The sequence below is a fragment of the Ammospiza nelsoni genome, chromosome 1 (assembly GCF_027579445.1).
Source record: "Ammospiza nelsoni isolate bAmmNel1 chromosome 1, bAmmNel1.pri, whole genome shotgun sequence".
Taxonomy (NCBI): domain Eukaryota; kingdom Metazoa; phylum Chordata; class Aves; order Passeriformes; family Passerellidae; genus Ammospiza; species Ammospiza nelsoni.
Genome location: NC_080633.1, coordinates 103,090,929 through 103,107,356, shown reverse-complemented (window position 1 = coordinate 103,107,356; position 16,428 = coordinate 103,090,929). Strand labels below are relative to the sequence as shown.

The 16,428-nt window shown below is 37.3% G+C and overlaps 1 protein-coding gene across 6 annotated transcripts in view; it reads left to right on the top strand.

The window, feature by feature from the left end:
* Positions 1-16,428, top strand: part of PTPRM (protein tyrosine phosphatase receptor type M) — a 442,321-nt gene that overhangs the window by 213,143 nt on the left and 212,750 nt on the right. For all 6 annotated transcript variants that reach the window (XM_059467174.1, XM_059467165.1, XM_059467156.1 and 3 more), the window contains exon 8: positions 14,960-15,268. In XM_059467174.1, the coding sequence (XP_059323157.1) occupies positions 14,960-15,268 (309 nt within the window). The remainder of the gene's footprint in view (positions 1-14,959; positions 15,269-16,428) is intronic.

Genomic DNA, 16,428 nt, shown 5'->3' with positions numbered 1-16,428 from the left:
GTTATTGGCAGAAGCCAGTGTTGGAAGTTTCAGATCAGCAAGTTAAATCAAGAATGCTTTTATACCATGCTAAACATTATTATAAAAATTAGCACTTAAGTGGTTCCTTGCTGTTGCCTGCTGAGTTTTTTCTTCTGTCATAAGCAAGGACTGCAATATGAGGGACTAGTCCCTCCAACCCCTGTTCACTTGTATTCTTTATGGTAGTATTAGATGTTCAGTTTAGTGAAAGTGCTGAAGTGAATTTACATACTTCTGAGCTGTCATGTGAGCACCCTTTGCTTTAGCTAGTAAAAGAATGAATTTTTTATTGTTTTGGTGGTGTGGCATTTTCCCAGTTAGGAACAGTCTTGTATTAGAATACTTGTAAATATGAATTGAGGTAGTGAAATCTTCATTTAAACAAAGGGAAGGAAAAATTCTAGTCAAAATATTCTTAGTCATCTAACAGTAATTTGCTTTAAGGCTTCTTGAAAGTTCCGTTCACGGAAACTCCTGTTTAATTTAATTCTTAATTAAAATCATTACTCTGTGGCATATCTAACTAATTGTTTAGCAAGAGTAAAAAATGTCTGTGTCTTAATAATTTTCCAGACTTAACAAGCTGTAGTTATCGGAAGAAAGATGTTCTTTCTTGGGTACTTCCTTTTCATATGTCTTGAGTAGTCTTTTGTAATTTTAAAAAATAATATTGTTTTAATTACTGTGGTTACATGCTGCTAGTGCTGATAGAATTTAAAATGATTGCTTTCTGCTCCAATACTTAATGCAGTGTGAATTCATCAAAAATTAAACACACAAAAAAATTTTGTAGTGCAAAATTTCTTGTCTATTCTAGGCTGCTATCTGTGGAGGCCTTGATACTGTGTTCTTCACTCAGGGAACACTCACTATACCTGAATGCAACTGAAAATTCAATTCAAAATACAAACTAATATGTGGTAGGCTGACCTTGGCTGGCTCTGCCTTCCCGACGTGTTGCTATCCCAATGTCCTTCCTCAGCAGAATGAGGGACAAAGTAAGATGGGAAAGGTCATGCATCTAGGTAAAGAGAAGTAGATCTCTTGGCAATCACCATCAGATGCAAAACACACTCAACTTGGAAAGAATGAATATGACTTTTTGTGATTTGAAATAGACTTGAGTAGTGAGAAACAGAGACAAATGGAAACAGTGAGGTTACCCATCCTCAGCGCTGTGTCCTGCAGTGTGTTGGCTACCGCCAGCTGGAGCCTGGCATCTCCTCCCAGAGGCTGCCCTAGAGACCCTCTGCCAGCACCTGGGCAGCTGCACCCAGGACACCATCCTAACTCACCTGTTCCATGGTTTAGGAAAGGTTCTCCCCAGTTTAGTGCCCCCACCGAGACTTTCCAAAACCAGACTCACCTTCTCCTCCACCTTCCTACTCCAGGGATTTGAGAATTGGAGGCACAAAGGGTGAAAATCACGCAGTTGTATGGTCTGGTAATTGCCCTCAGCATTTGAATAGCTGGAGATACCCTGATCTTCATGTTGCTTTTCTTTCCGCTTTCAGAGAATACTGGAAAAGTAACAATATCTCCTTCCAATGTAAGACCAGTGAAGCTGCTGAACAGTCTAGAGCACCTATCTTAGGAGGAGCTGCTGAGGAAACTGAGATCATTTAGCCTGGAGAAGAAGAGGCTCACTGGGGATGTTATCCCTCTTCACACTTACCTGAAACAAGGTTTTAGGGAGAGGGGATTTCAGTCCCTTCTTTCTTTCAGGTAACAAGTGACTGGACAAGGGGTAATGGCCTCACATTGCTCCAGGGGAGGTTTATATTTGGTATCAGGAAAAAAAAATTGAGAAAGGATTATCAAGCCCTGGAAAAAGCTGCTCAGGGAGGTGATGAAATTACCATCCCCAGAGGTATTTAGAAGACATGTAGATGTGGCATTTGGGGATGATGTTTAGTGATGGGCTTGGCAGTGCGCTGATTAATGGCTGGACTCAGTGGTCCTAAAGGTCCTTTCCAAAGTTAACATTTCTATGATTCTGTTTTATGATTCTATAAATATCAAAGTACTTTGCAAACAGAGGATTTAGTTATTTAGATTGGAGTTATTGAATGGGATTTCTGTGATCTTACAGTGATAAGTACCTAAATCAGAAATTGAGCTGAGGTTTCAAATTCTCCAGTACGGGGATCTTTCCACTAAAACTTACCTCTGTAGATAATACTGATCCACATAGACTTTAGCCGATGGATTGGATCTGGCTAACTTTTGAGGACTTTGAGTCTCTGTCATTTTATCTTTTTGTGACTTTTTTTCCATTTTTGTCTGTGTGGGTTTACCTTTGAGATCCAGTCAAAGAGAACCTCATGGGAGTGTTTCCATCTACTCTGCGCTGGTGCTGTGTGACTTCAAGTTCTGTGTGCAGTTTTGGGCACCACAGTGCAGGACAGATACTGAGCTATTAGAGAGTGTCCAGAGGAGGACACTGAAGGGGAAGCCATAAGGGGAACACCGGGGGTCTCTCCTCCACCTGGAGGAGACTGAGGGGAGACCTCATTGCAGTTACAATTTCCTTGTGAGGAGAAGAGGAGGGGCAGGCACTGATCTCTCCTCTGTGCTGACCAGTGACAGGACCCAAGGAAATGGTGTGAAGTTGTGCCAGGGGAGGTTTAGGTTGGATATCAGGAAAAAGTTCTTCACCGAATCAATAGTTGGGCGCTGGAACAGGCTCCCCAGGGAAGTGGTCACAGCACCAAGCCAGACAGAGTTCAAGAAGCATTTGGCCAGTGCTCTCAGGCACAAAGGTGTGACTCTTGGGGTGTTGTTTGCAGGGCCAGGACTTGGACTTGATTATTCTTGTGGGTTCCTTCCAACTCTATGATGATGTGATTTAGTACAGCAACATCAAATAATATTTATAATTCCTTATTAATGGCTACTTTCTGTTTTTACCTATTGGAAATTACTTATTGGAAATGGAGTTCTGAATATCACAATCCTCATTACAAGTCAATAAAATTATTTGTTCCTACAGAACCAGTTCAAAATGCAGTTGTCCTACTGGCAGGCTTAAAGAAACATAAACCAGATGCTCAGTTATCAAGAAATTTTTAGTTTAAGTTGGTTATACGTTATATGAATAATTCTAGATTTTATGTGCATATATATACCAAATCCAGCAAACCATTTTTATTTGCATGTAGATTACTGTCAAAAAAAAAAAAGCATAATCATAATTCAAGATTATAGTAGATGACCCCTGGACTATTCTGCAAATTCAAAAGCAGCAGGTCTTCTATTGTCGTCTCCTCATTTGGTTCAATTATGAGTTACAATAAGAGCTTAAATTTTCTATCATGCAAATGCAAATTTTGATACTTAAAATGTATGGTTTATATCTTTCTGAATATTTCCTATTTTGTAAAACTGCTTTAAAACTTTATTTTCATTTTTAAATAAGGACATCTCTGTGGCTATTCATTGACCCTAAAACTCCAGAAACTGCTGGTTTTGAGATACTGTGAGTGCTCATTGCTTTCTATAGGTTTGGATGTTATGGTTTTTTTGCTTCCTTATTACTCTCTTCCCAGTTTTATTAGAAAAAACATGCTGAAAGATTAAAACTTTGCAAACTCTGAGCACTTCACAAACTTTGTGTAACTTATTATCCTGAATTTTTCAGTTTCATAATTGGGATAAAGACAGGGCAAAGCTGGCAATGAGAAATTTCTGTGCTTGGAAGAAATCTGCATGATTTATAACAGATGTCATCAATTTATAAATTCAAATTAGAGTAGCCTACGAATAGTGACTGTACAGTATTTGTTTTTTATTACTTGGTGTACGACCTTTTTCAGCATAGGAATTATTTTCCATTAGTTCAGTTCAATTGGAAAAAAACAGTGCTTAATGGACTTTGAATCACAAGTCATTGGTGATGGAATTAGATAGTTTTCAGATTTATTTAATTGCTGTCATATGCAGTTCTGCAATTTGTCACACCATCTTATATCTGGCGCACTTTTACTCTGTTTTCCTTGAGTTGTGTGGTAAAATCGTGATCCAGGGCTCCTGAGCGATCTGCAGAGCGATCTGGTTCTGTCTCAACAGAGTCCTGACCCCTCTCCTTTCCTTGTGTTCACAGGTACTTGAGCAACCTCCCATCACCTCTGCTTCCCTGAATATTTGATGGTTGCTTTGTGCTCTTCCATGTCAGTTATGGTTCTGGCAGAAATGCACAGGTTCTTTAATCCATTTGACAGGACCAAGTTTAGAGGAGGGGAAGGAAGCAAAAGGACGTAGCCAAATGCAAAGTGACGTGTAGAGTTTAAAGCAAGGGATGCTGCAGGCAACAGAGGGAAATGTAGTCCTGATAAATGTTTAATCTTTAGGACTAGAGAAAGGAAATAAACAAAACAGGCTCAAGATCATGTATGGAAATTAAGCATGGTTTAAAGGAAATAAACAACACAGGCTTGACTAATATGTGATACACATTACACAAAAGCATATATATTTCCTTATTTTCTTCTTTATCCCATGCTTGTTCTTGTTTATCCCTATTTTTTATCATTCATTTCTGTAATGAGGCAGATATCAAATTCCCAGACATATACATTTTTGTGGGAATCTTAGGACTCTGTTAAATCTTAAAAATAATTACTTCAAAGCAGTTCACCATCCAGTACACCCCCTTTTCCCAGATGTTCTCCTTTCTCCTCCACTGGCAGTTTATTTTCTTACTAAAATGTGTCATTAACAATGATGGGCTGATTTCTTCTGTGTTTCATGCTTCAGTATAACAATATAAATTCCCTTCATCAGCATGCATAGTTTCTTATGTTTGCTTTTTATGAGCAAACATGTGAGGAGTGGCATAGCAAAGAAGACTGGTGATAAATAACTTGTTAATCTGTCAAAGGAAAATTCAAAGGCATCTACCAAAGAGGGAGCAATGTGTGGCATTTCTTGAAGTATCTCCTAGATACAGCAGGGGAAAAAGGCTCAATATATTCAACCAATAAATCAAGAGTGTATCCTCTTAATGTAGGGACTTTTCAAAAACTTTAATTTATAAACACTATGTATAGTTGAATGTTGCAACTGATACTGAAATCAAATGTTTTAGTTAGTGATGACATCAAAGACAAAGATGACACTTGAGATTGTGGGTGAAAAAACATCTTAAATTACTCAGTAGCTAGTAACTGCTCGGGTTTGGATGAAGCTTCTATAAAAGTCCTGAGGATGGACCTAACATGAGGATATGTATCTAGACTGAGTTGCAAATACGAAGGAGATTCTTTTGGGAAGTGAATCTTGTCACAAATTAAACAGATGATCTTACCAACTTTACAGTTCTTACATGTTTATAGTAGTTAACACATCATAGTTTAGTAGGGAGACAGAATATTCTATTCCCCTTTGACATGTATATAAGCTCAAAGTTTCTTTTACCAGTTGTTACAGAGAATCTGATTCATTTATCAGGTTTATGCATTTGAGAGTTATTTGTCAGAACTGATCTCACTGTACATCATTTGGTTAAGGTTCATTGCACATGTCAGATTAGAAAGGATGGTAAATACTCTTTTTAGATGAGTAACATTGATTGGTGGCATTTTCTCTTCTACATAGATTTATATGACCATGTTGTCCTGTCATCAAGGCTCAATCTGGGTTCTGTTTTCAATCCCCAATTTAGCTACCACGCTGTACGTAACAGCTCTGAAGTGATGTGATTTGTCAGTGGTGATAGGCCACAGTGATAACCAGAACACACTGCTACATCTTGTTCTGACTGATCTGTGAAACAGCATTGCCCATTTATTCTTTTGTGCAACATAATAAACAGTCTCTGAGCTTCTACTTTCAGGGCAGGTATTGAACAGCGAAAACCTTCACTAATTTACACAATGGTTTATCTTTTCTCTGGTTGGCTTTAGGGGTAACTCAGGCAGCTGTAAAATCTAAGGAGTTTGAGCATGCTAATCTGTCACACAGCAGAGCAACAGTGTATGGCTTTGCCATTAATACTGTTCACACTCAGAAGGTGATTGGGGCACTGTAAAAAATACATGTACCTTATTAGCAGATAGAGAGAATGGTTTAGCATCTTACAATGCCCTAGATGTATTCCAGCCATTTCTGGGAAAATGGTTTAGAAAAATTCCCCTGAATTCTTCCCTCACAAAGAATGTTTATAATGTTTATAATGTTCTCCTGGGTTCCCATTTTTTGAGCAGTGAGTAGAAGAGTGTGTGTTACATTAATGTAATTTCCCCTGTTTACATTGTGTGGTCAAATTGTGTCTGTTGTTCCCATGAATATGCTTAATTATGAACCATCCACCTGCACCATTCTATAATATATCTGAAAGTTTATGTATTGACCCATGAAACCAGATGGTTTTGCATTCACTGAACACAGTTCTGTGTTGTGATAAATGTGTGGACGTGGCCACAAAAGCAATTCCTCAGGCCTTCTGCTTCCTTTGTGTTGCCTGCATCTTCTCCAATATGAACAGCATCTGACCTGCATTCTGTATAAATTGGTGTGTAAGTCTGTGCCAGCTTCTGAAAGGTGCCACAGGCATGGAGGTGCATGTCTGCCTAAATATGTCTGTGTTAGATCAGCAGATGATGATGTGCTGTGTTCAAAACAATGGAGAAGCAATAGGAAAGGACAATAATGACACTGTAAAGCAGTCATGTGACAACTCAGTCAAAGGGTTAAGTTTAAATGCCTGTGATAGATTCAATTGAGAGGGGCAGTGTACACATCACAGCTTATTTGACCTCAATTTTCCTCAAAAATCATTCTGATCCAGCACCTATCAAAGGTAGATCTACCAAAGGTACCGTCTACCAGAAATAGGCACTTTTTTTGCCATCTTACTGTGGTAATTCTTCTGAGAGTTATTTGTCACCACCTTTTAATTCTTGATTTACATATTCATGGCAGTTCCTGAGGTGAAGTTGGGATAAATTGTTACTGCCATGTGTGTGAAACGGAAAGTATATGTCTGCACTCTTTATTTTTCATTCTTCAGTTAGATGTGTGCTTTCTTCATGCAAAAGAAAGAATATCTTAAGAACACATGCTTGTCTGTCTTTCAAACTCTGTAGAATTAGCTTGTCATGAAATATAAAACTAATGTGTAGTTGTAAAAACCACTGCCAGCATTTTCCTCATTAGTGGCTGATGGCTAAGAAGATTTAGAAATGAAAGGGGTTATTATAAAGTGATTTCTGAATAGCTAGGTATGTCATTTTAAACAAGCAACTAAAATCTGTGTTGCAGATTTGGAATGTAATCTTGTTTGTATCATTCATACTTAAAATCTGATTTTGATTGTGGAGGAGTAATCATGTAATGTAGGTAATGTGACAAAAATATATCAAATGATGGTTTTTTTCATACCTTATTTAAATGTATTAGAATTTAAATGATTTACCATTCAGAGTATACCTATAAAATGACAACATAAAGAAATATTAGATTCAATTGACATCAAATTTTACTATAAAGTGAACTGATCATATCAGCCCTCTCTAGAAAGAAAATGCTGTGTAGAAACCAACATTTCAAAATGTTATTACCTTAAAAAGTATGTAATAGATGTTTAAAAGTGTGTTATTGGTGATTAGACCAATATATTTTGCTACTGTGAATGTCAGCCTGAAGACATAGGCCTCCTGGAATATGTGTAGCCATGAACTGGAGAAGAGATAAAAAGTTAAGAAAATTTCTTATGCATGATTTTATCACTCATTGATGTTTCTGTGTCCAGTGCTTGTAATAATATATTACTAAAAGCTTAAATCAAATTCCTGATTCCTACTTTTTGTAAGCAGTGAGCTGATGCCTTAGATGCTTGCTAGAATTTATTCTCCATTAATCTTCTATAGTTGGCTAAATATTATGGTTCTCTTCCAGCAATTCCTGGGTTTTAACTTGTGTCTCATCTAGAGATAGCACAGAAAAAGAATCTCTTAGTGTGATATGATGCTAGTATTTAGGATCCTTCCTGGTAAAAGTAGATTTCTACTATATCTCACATTTGAATTTATTAAGTGAGTGAGGATTCAAGCTGGCTTACTATAAGAACATGGCCTGTTCATTTTGTTGCTGTGAGCTGTGACTATTTTATTGTCTTCTGAGCTCACACATTTTGGAACTAACATCTTTTGGCCACAAAGTACAGGGGAAAAAAAGCATGTATAGTGTTGTGTTCTAATGGGTTAGAAATAAGACTGAGAACTAGGATTGCATGGCTTTTACTGATAACTGCAACCTTCAGCAGGCAATTAAATTTCTTCTGTGTTTCTTTGGCTATAAACTGGGAGAACCTGGTTTAGTCATGCCTGATACGGATACATAAGGTTTACCTACACATTACTTAAAGTATATAATAAAATCAGTGTAAGCATCTGGTTCCATGCAGAAGAAGAATGGTATTAGCTGTAATGTTCTGGCAGCACAGCAGTTTGGGGGATGCTTTGGGAGATGTTGGCTTTTCTCTTTCAGCTTGTGGACTGTTGGCATCTTGACCAGGAAATAGAGGCTGAGTATGGGCACATGCTCCAAGTATGAATCTTCCAGTTCTCAGATGATGGGAAGTATTTTAGTCCAGAGAAAGAAAACTATCTGTGGTAGCAAGTGCACTGAATTTTATTTATTTTTTTTTTTACATCAGTCTAGTCCTATTGATACCTTCTCTCTGACCATTGTGGCACTGTGGATGCTAATCCTGGAAGTAAAGGTGCTGAGGGAAATGTGTGCAGGAGGGTTCCTGCTTCTCAGTGCTCTTCAGTCTGCAATAACGAGGGTGCAGAAGGATCCCCACAGGCTACTACTCAAAGCTAGCACACTGACTTTAGAGTATGTACATCTTCTTTCACTGGCATTGTGACTGTGGAAGACAAAAGAATATCATTGAAAGAATATAATCAAGAAAAATAAAATCTTTCTATAAATAATACAATGAAAAAGAAGCCATTTTGCCCAGAATTGGCAGAAACATTCCTAGTCTAGCTTTCAGCATATATTTTATACATATAAGAAAACCTGATTATTCCTTCCTCTGTGGCATTGCAGGTGACTACCATTTCAGTTTTGCTGTCTCATTATTCTTTCTTTCATTAGTGCTGAAACTCTGCAGGTCTTGCATCCCAACATTTTTTAAAGTGTCAGGGACTGATAGAAGTGCTGCTTTTCTGCAGGAGGCATCTGGTTTTGCAGAAGTAGAAACATATTCTCTTGTAAATGTTATCAGTTAGTATTATGAAATATTGGTAAGAATTTTAAATACAATGATTTGGAATCTTTCCAGGAGATGCTGGGTATCTTCTTTGGTCTTCTGTGTTTACCTGAATAACCTTAGTGATAGCCTGTTGCTATCAACGTTGGTGGCTGCTCCACGACAGGAAGTAGAGATATTTCACGTGACATCAGTGTTTCACAAATTTGCAACTATTCTGTTCTGGTTTTTAACATTTTTGGCTGTTTCCTGAACATGCTGTGCTCTTAGATGAGTAAAATGACCAATCTCTAATGTGCTGCTCTTAACTCAAAGGTTGTTTCTGGATCTTCAACAGATTTGTGCGCACTGGCAGCTTAGCCTTTGTTTTCATTTTAAAATAGTGGAACTAGGCAGTACAATCACACCACCATCATCATATTAGGATTTTGATTCTATTCGTGAGTCATTTGTCCCTTTGTTTCTTTGTTTGCCCTCTCTTTGTTTGAATACTTTCTTTTATAACTCAAATAATGGACAGTATGAAAAATCATGTGGTTAAAGTGTTCCTTTTCTTTCTCTAATCCTAACTACAAAGCAGTTCTTTGTATTAACAAATCTGACTGAAATAAAAATGTGCTAAAAAACTGTGAAATTGCACCACCCAAAATCTTGCTCATTGTTTCTTTCGTCAACTGCATTCTGCAGTTTTTGGCAAACTGGAATTCGAAAAACCGTGATCTGTTATCAGGTCAGATAAATCATGTGGCATTTGGAGCAAAGAGCTCTTTTTGAACTTCAGTCTGTTGTTGAAGAACTCAGATGAAGAATAATAACAATGTAAAAATCACACCATTGCAGATGAATGTGATCTTTTACAGCACTGTCTTACCAAGTTTGCAAGCAACCTCAAATTGTTAGTCATATGTAGATTAGATTTCAAATCAAATGAGAACAAGCCAGACAAGTAAATTATTTTACCTATATTCTTGTTTGGTGTTGGCTGTAGATGTAGACAAACATGGAGATTTGTTTTCAAGAAACAAACCAAATGTTGCTACTTTGATAGCAGCTGGCTCACAGGCCATGTTTTCTGTTCCCCTGTAGGTGGTCTCCACCACTGTAACCTGCACGTTCCTTGCAGGCATTCATGAAATTCTCTGTGACACCACCGGATACTGATGCTAGACTACTGTGGCTCCCACTTTACTCAGAGGGAATTGATGTGAAAAGATGTTAAGTGATTTGAACAAGACCGCTTAGGCAGTCTGTGAAGCCATTACTTTTAATTATCATTATGTTTTAAAAAGCTGTTTTGTGGATAATATCTTAAATATTCAGTTCTCATCCTATATTTGTTTATTTTTCTGTTCTATCTATCCCATACTTAATGTGGAAGGACAATAGAGTCTGATCTGAAATTTCAGTCCAGAGAGTTGTTGCATAGCTAAACTCCACTAATAGTTTGCCTCAACAAGAAATAAATTCCTAATTCCTATTGTTAGGTGCCTTTCAAATAGTATCTAACACAGACCAGATGTCTGCAGCTACTGGAGTACCTTGGAGTGGCAGAAAATCACCATTCCTTTCTTGTTCTTATCTCACTAGGTCTGTGCAGGCTGTGATGAAAAGACAAAACTTCCAGTCTTGAGTTTTCATCTTAAACACAAGTTTTGATGATCAATGACAGGATGCTAAGAATACACCTTAATGTCTCTGGGATTCTGAAATTGAGTTTCTGAAAAAGCATTGTACTTGTGGTAAAAGGTAAAGAGTGAAGTTCCAGAGAAATGAGCTGTGAATTGCAGCTGCAGTGGAAATTGATCCTGTCTGTCAGCCTGTGCTCCATATTCTCAGGAAAACAGAGTGGAGCAGAGAAGAAGCCAAGATCACCGATTAAATGGGATGCTAAAGTGCCAGGGGCTAGAACCAGGCTTGCTGGTCCCTCAGGTCAGAGCTGCAACTGTCAGAATTCACTGCCTGATTCCCTGCTGAACCTGGCAGAAGGAGAGCAGTATGAAAAATGCTGCAGGCACCAGCAGGGGAATGGGGAAAGAAGTAGCTGGCTAAGCTTCAGGCAGTGTGCTCCTTTGGGAGGAAAACCTCTTCCCTTACGAATCAGGCGGCCTCATTTTCTCCATTTGCCTCATGATTTGTACCAGTAAGGCATAAGAAAATAGCTGGAGTACCGAGGAGCAGCAGAGGCTCGGTTCACTTAGAAAACTGCAGTGGGTGGAGAGATCTGGCTGTGTAACCTCTGCAGGTGGGCATTTGCCAAGTAAGGAGGAGGCAAAGGCTCAGCAAGTAGCACTCATGCTATGAAGTACATATGTTGTATATAATGCAGTTGGTGTGGTTGTTGAACTCCTTATTCTTCTGCTCTGAAATGTGTGATTTCAGCTGTGATCGGCAGCACTGTGAAAGGACACTGTAAAGCTATCACTTACATACCTGGTGCAAAGTAACAACAACAGACCATTGCTGGGATGACAGCCTTCCACTTTACAGGGATAGTTAGTGCAAGTCTCATGAGCACAATGGCAGCATCCCTGAAGTATGCCTACTTCTTCACTTACAGCTGGGAACTCACCAACTTCACCAAAATTGGGAAAGTGATAAATCCTTCAGAAAATAAAATAAAATAAATGAAGTCATCATGCCCTAGTAATTAATTCAGCTTTCCCTTTTAAATCACAGTCATTAGCTGTCATTCTTTTAGTGCTGCTTAGCAGTTCCCTTTCCCCAAGTATCCTGTGTCCTTCCTGATGAAGAGCATATACCTTCCAGTACATTAGAAGTGATGTGCTGTGCTCTCAGACCCATATTATATTAAAGATAGGTAGGTAGGTAGGTAGGTAGGTAGATAGATAGATAGATAGATAGATAGATAGATAGATAGATAGATAGATATTCAGATAGATAGATATTCAGATTTTTTTTTCACAGTTAGTGTGGTCAGACATCAGAATAGGTTGCCGAGGGAGGTGTTGGGAGTGACAATCCTTAGAAGTGCTTAAGAGGAATCTGGATCTAGCATTGGGTAAGGTAGTTTAGTGGTTTAGTATTATCCCATTATTGCACCATTACAGTGACAGTGCTGTATTGACAGGTGGACTTCATGATGTTAAAGATCTCTTCCAACCTTGATGATTCTGTGATTGTATTCTGTGAAATATTTCCTTTGTCATATACAGTGGTACCACCAGAGAAATTCAATTTAGTTGCTAAATTAATGAAATGGAAACTTAGTTTTCTAGCTTTTGTTGCACTAACTGCTATTTTTCAGAGCTCTTTTGAGCCACATGGCTTTTTTAATCCTAAAATTCCATTGTTACCTTAGCCTTTTTTTTTCTCCTAGTTAAAAGTAAGGCTGTTAAAGCACGTGTTAATGACAGGGTTCATTAGGGCCCTGTTAGTTGCATAATCTCTGAAAGAATGGTAGGAAAAATATATATGAGCTGTGTACTTGTCTGATGCTATGGGTTATCAAGTCAGGAGCCAAAATAACCAGGGTATTGGCCTTGTCTGATGAGCTTTGTCCTTCAAATATCAAGGGAAGCTGTATTGTCTCTTACAATCTGAACTCTTCTTTCCCTTGTCTCTTTTGTTGGAGGTGAAAATGTATCTGTCATTCTCATAGATTTAACTAGAGGCCTAACTTGTACTTTTTATTAAGGTAACATGACATAAGAATACCTTCCTCCTGGGCAGAAATCTTGGATAGGTTTTGATCCAGGTATTTTGTACAGCCACTCAGTTTCTCTTCTGCAATGCTATGAATTAGGTTTATGTCTCTAATAAAATTATTTCTCAGCTCCCCTGTGAATTTTCTGATGTGCCCACTGTGGAACTAAGTAGGCTGTTCCATATTCTTGCAGCTAGGAGCTTTGTTCAGTTGTTTAATGTTGTATGTCAGGGTCACCTCAAATTTTTTTTTTTTTTGTTTTTAATTCTATTTAGCCCATTCAGATACAATTACAGTTACTCAATACTTCTCAAATGTCCTTTGTTCTTCATCATCTCAACTAAAACAAGAAATTCTTAGAAGCTGGAATGAAATTAAAAAACAAAACAGGAAAATTCATTTTCCATTAAGTTTATGTCTTAATTACACAGAAGTAAATATTTAGGAAGTTACTGAGTCCAGTAACTTCCAGTCCTTGAGGTTTGCTTCATATTAATTTTAATGGTTGTAGCAATAGAAATGTGGCAAAGCCCCCAGATGCCAGAATTCTTAGCTGGGATGCCTGAGCATGGAAGCATATAAATGGGTCAATAGCAATTTATCCTTAGTGGGGACATTTTTACCTCTCAGTCAAGTCACTGGAAAGGAGACCAGAATTAGAATTTGGTTTGTTTTTCCATTTTTTCACCAATTGCCAAATATTCTGTACTGATTATCAACATTCTTTGACAGTGAAAATTAATTTAAAAAATTAAAAAGCAGCTGGATGATTTAAAAGGGGGGAAAAATAACGTGCTTTGTAGATGTTAGAACAAGCAATTTCTTAACACCTTTTCTTCAAGGAGTTAAGATGAATAACATCTTTGAACAAATATTTCAAGCATGCAGGGATTATGTTAAAAAGTAAAAAGATGAAATCCTGTGTAAATTGTTTAGAACATTCCTAGTGAAGACATGTTGATTAATAAACATAAAAGGAGGAAGATGCATATTAATTTGTTTACGTATAAGAGTCTTCTAACTCATTAAAAGTCTTCTAAGCGTTTAACTAGTGAAGCAGTGGATAAAACCTGACATTGTCTTTAATCTTTTTGAGGACTCAAATATGAAAAAACCCAGATTATTGCTAAGTATGTATAATAGCTCTGTTAATGACAATGTTTTGAAAATATGGGGGGGTATCAGCTCAGTGGCTCTGCTGTAATATGATGGAAATTTTAATTCACTTTTCCATCTCAGTTGCTGTGACCAGTAGGATTGAAGAAAATTTAAGTTTATCAACCACAATCTTTGGTGCTTGTTTATATATTTTCGTAGTTTTGATTGATGGCTCATTTTCAACTGGGAGATCTCTAGAAAAAGATGCAGGAGAATATCTTGTTTATTTTGTATCTTTGCTAAACCACTATAACAAATTGAGGTATTTGCACTATTAACAGGTAATGTGTCTGTGGAAAAAACCCTATGGTCTAGTTTAAAGAAATTGGAATATTAACTTACTGTCCTGGACAAATAGAGATTGAGTAATTGCATTCAGCCTAATTTAAAAACAAATGAATAAGAAATATCTTAAAGAAGAGCCATCTAGCCTTTGTATAATCAGTCCTGCAAGAAAATCAACATATATTTGCAAGTTTACTCTGAAATTACATTTTCTTTTTAGATACTTGTTTTTTGCAGGTTTTTGCTCTAAAAGTGTTAATACAAATAATTTGTGCAAAAGAAATTGGACATGCTTACTTTTTGCAAGCAACAAATAGTTTTAAAAGTGTCATTCCAGCTGTGTCATGCAACTTGAGTTGAATCATAAGAACTTTTTAGTGTTTTGTTTGCTCTTCATTTTTTCAGCAGACGCTTCTCACTCATTTCTCCATTTTCCCCTGCTTTTTCAGAGGGGAGTAATGTAACACTTCTATTATACTGTAATTCTATACAGCAATGGATTTCTGTTTCTACTTGTCTGGCATACTTGTAGAGCTATACAACTTATTTCTCACGTCACTATTCTAATATGAATAAGTGATCACAGCAGAATTGTGTTGGTAATTTTGCAGATCCCATGCGTGGGCCCCGAAGACTGGAGGTTGTGGAGATCAAATCGAGGCAGATCACCATCTGCTGGGAGCCCTTTGGATATAATGTCACACGTTGCCATCGCTACAACCTCACAGTCCATTACCGCTACCAGGCTGGAGGACAGGAGCAAGTGAGAGAGGAGGTCAGCTGGGATACAGAAAGTTCCCATCCCCAGCACACAATTACCAACCTGTCACCATACACAAATGTCAGCATCAAATTAGTGCTGATGAATCCCGAAGGACGGAAAGACAGCCAAGAACTTGTAGTACAAACTGATGAAGATGGTGAGTTTTTGTATTTGTATATACATGGTCCGTGACCTGATAGTATAAATTTTCTGTATAAGTGCATATTCTGCTTTCACTAAAATTTGTAACAGACTTTCCACCAATCTCACCAATTTTAGTAAAGTTCCATTATTAGAGTCATCTTCCACATAACCTGTAACATCCCACAATAGTTTTATAATTTCATCCTTAGATTTGCAGCTTCTGCTTGAACTATCTTCTGACTCTCTGAAGTTGTGGTATGGGTTTGAAGAAATTCCAGGCAATTGTTAACAGTATCCTCATGGAAGTTCCTCTACTGAGTGATGTGCTCTGCACCAAATATTTGTTCTTGACTTGCAGTTTCAATTTCTCTGTCTTTGGTTTTCTAACCACTAGGCATGGCTAGTTGCTAATTCAGACACTATATTCCATATACAGACATTGAAATATACATATATTCCCTTTCTTTTTAATAATTTGAAAATCCCATGGGGTTTTCAGATCTTTTTTAAAAAAATATCTTTTGATTTTTAATAAAAATAATAAATAATAAGAAGTAATTAGCTAATGTCTTTTTAGACAGAGACAGCAGAACTGGGTAATGTGTCTCTGCAATGCTCTAATAATGTTGCATGAAAAGCTTATACCTTCCTCCCAAGTCTTCTGTGATATTGTTTTGATTACACTGGCAGAGAGTTAACTGCAGCTCTGTTAGCTACAATACCAAAATGCGACTTCCTTGTTGAATTGGTCATGCACCAGGAATCAGTTTCACCTTTCCAGAATACTCTGTGCTGATATATAGGTCCTTACAAACATACCTTAGTTTTTTTGACCTTGGTTTTGGTTCTTTTAAATGCATACAGTTCAAAGGAACCCTGTCAAATGACTTGGCATTGCTTTTTATCACAGATCTGTCTGCCTTCCTTTTTTATTGTCTGATATCTGAACAGGAATGGATTTGTATTTTCTTCCCAATCAATGATAGATTTCCTTAAAACATGATGAAAGTATTTCTAGTAAAAACTTCAGCAGTGATGAGCTCCTTTTATAATAAATACTTGAAGTCTGTCATTTAAGCCTATTAAATTATTTAATACATGCTGTATTGGTTATATGTAGTACTAATTTCTAATCAAAATATATGAGGGAATAAATTAAACAATTTAGGAATA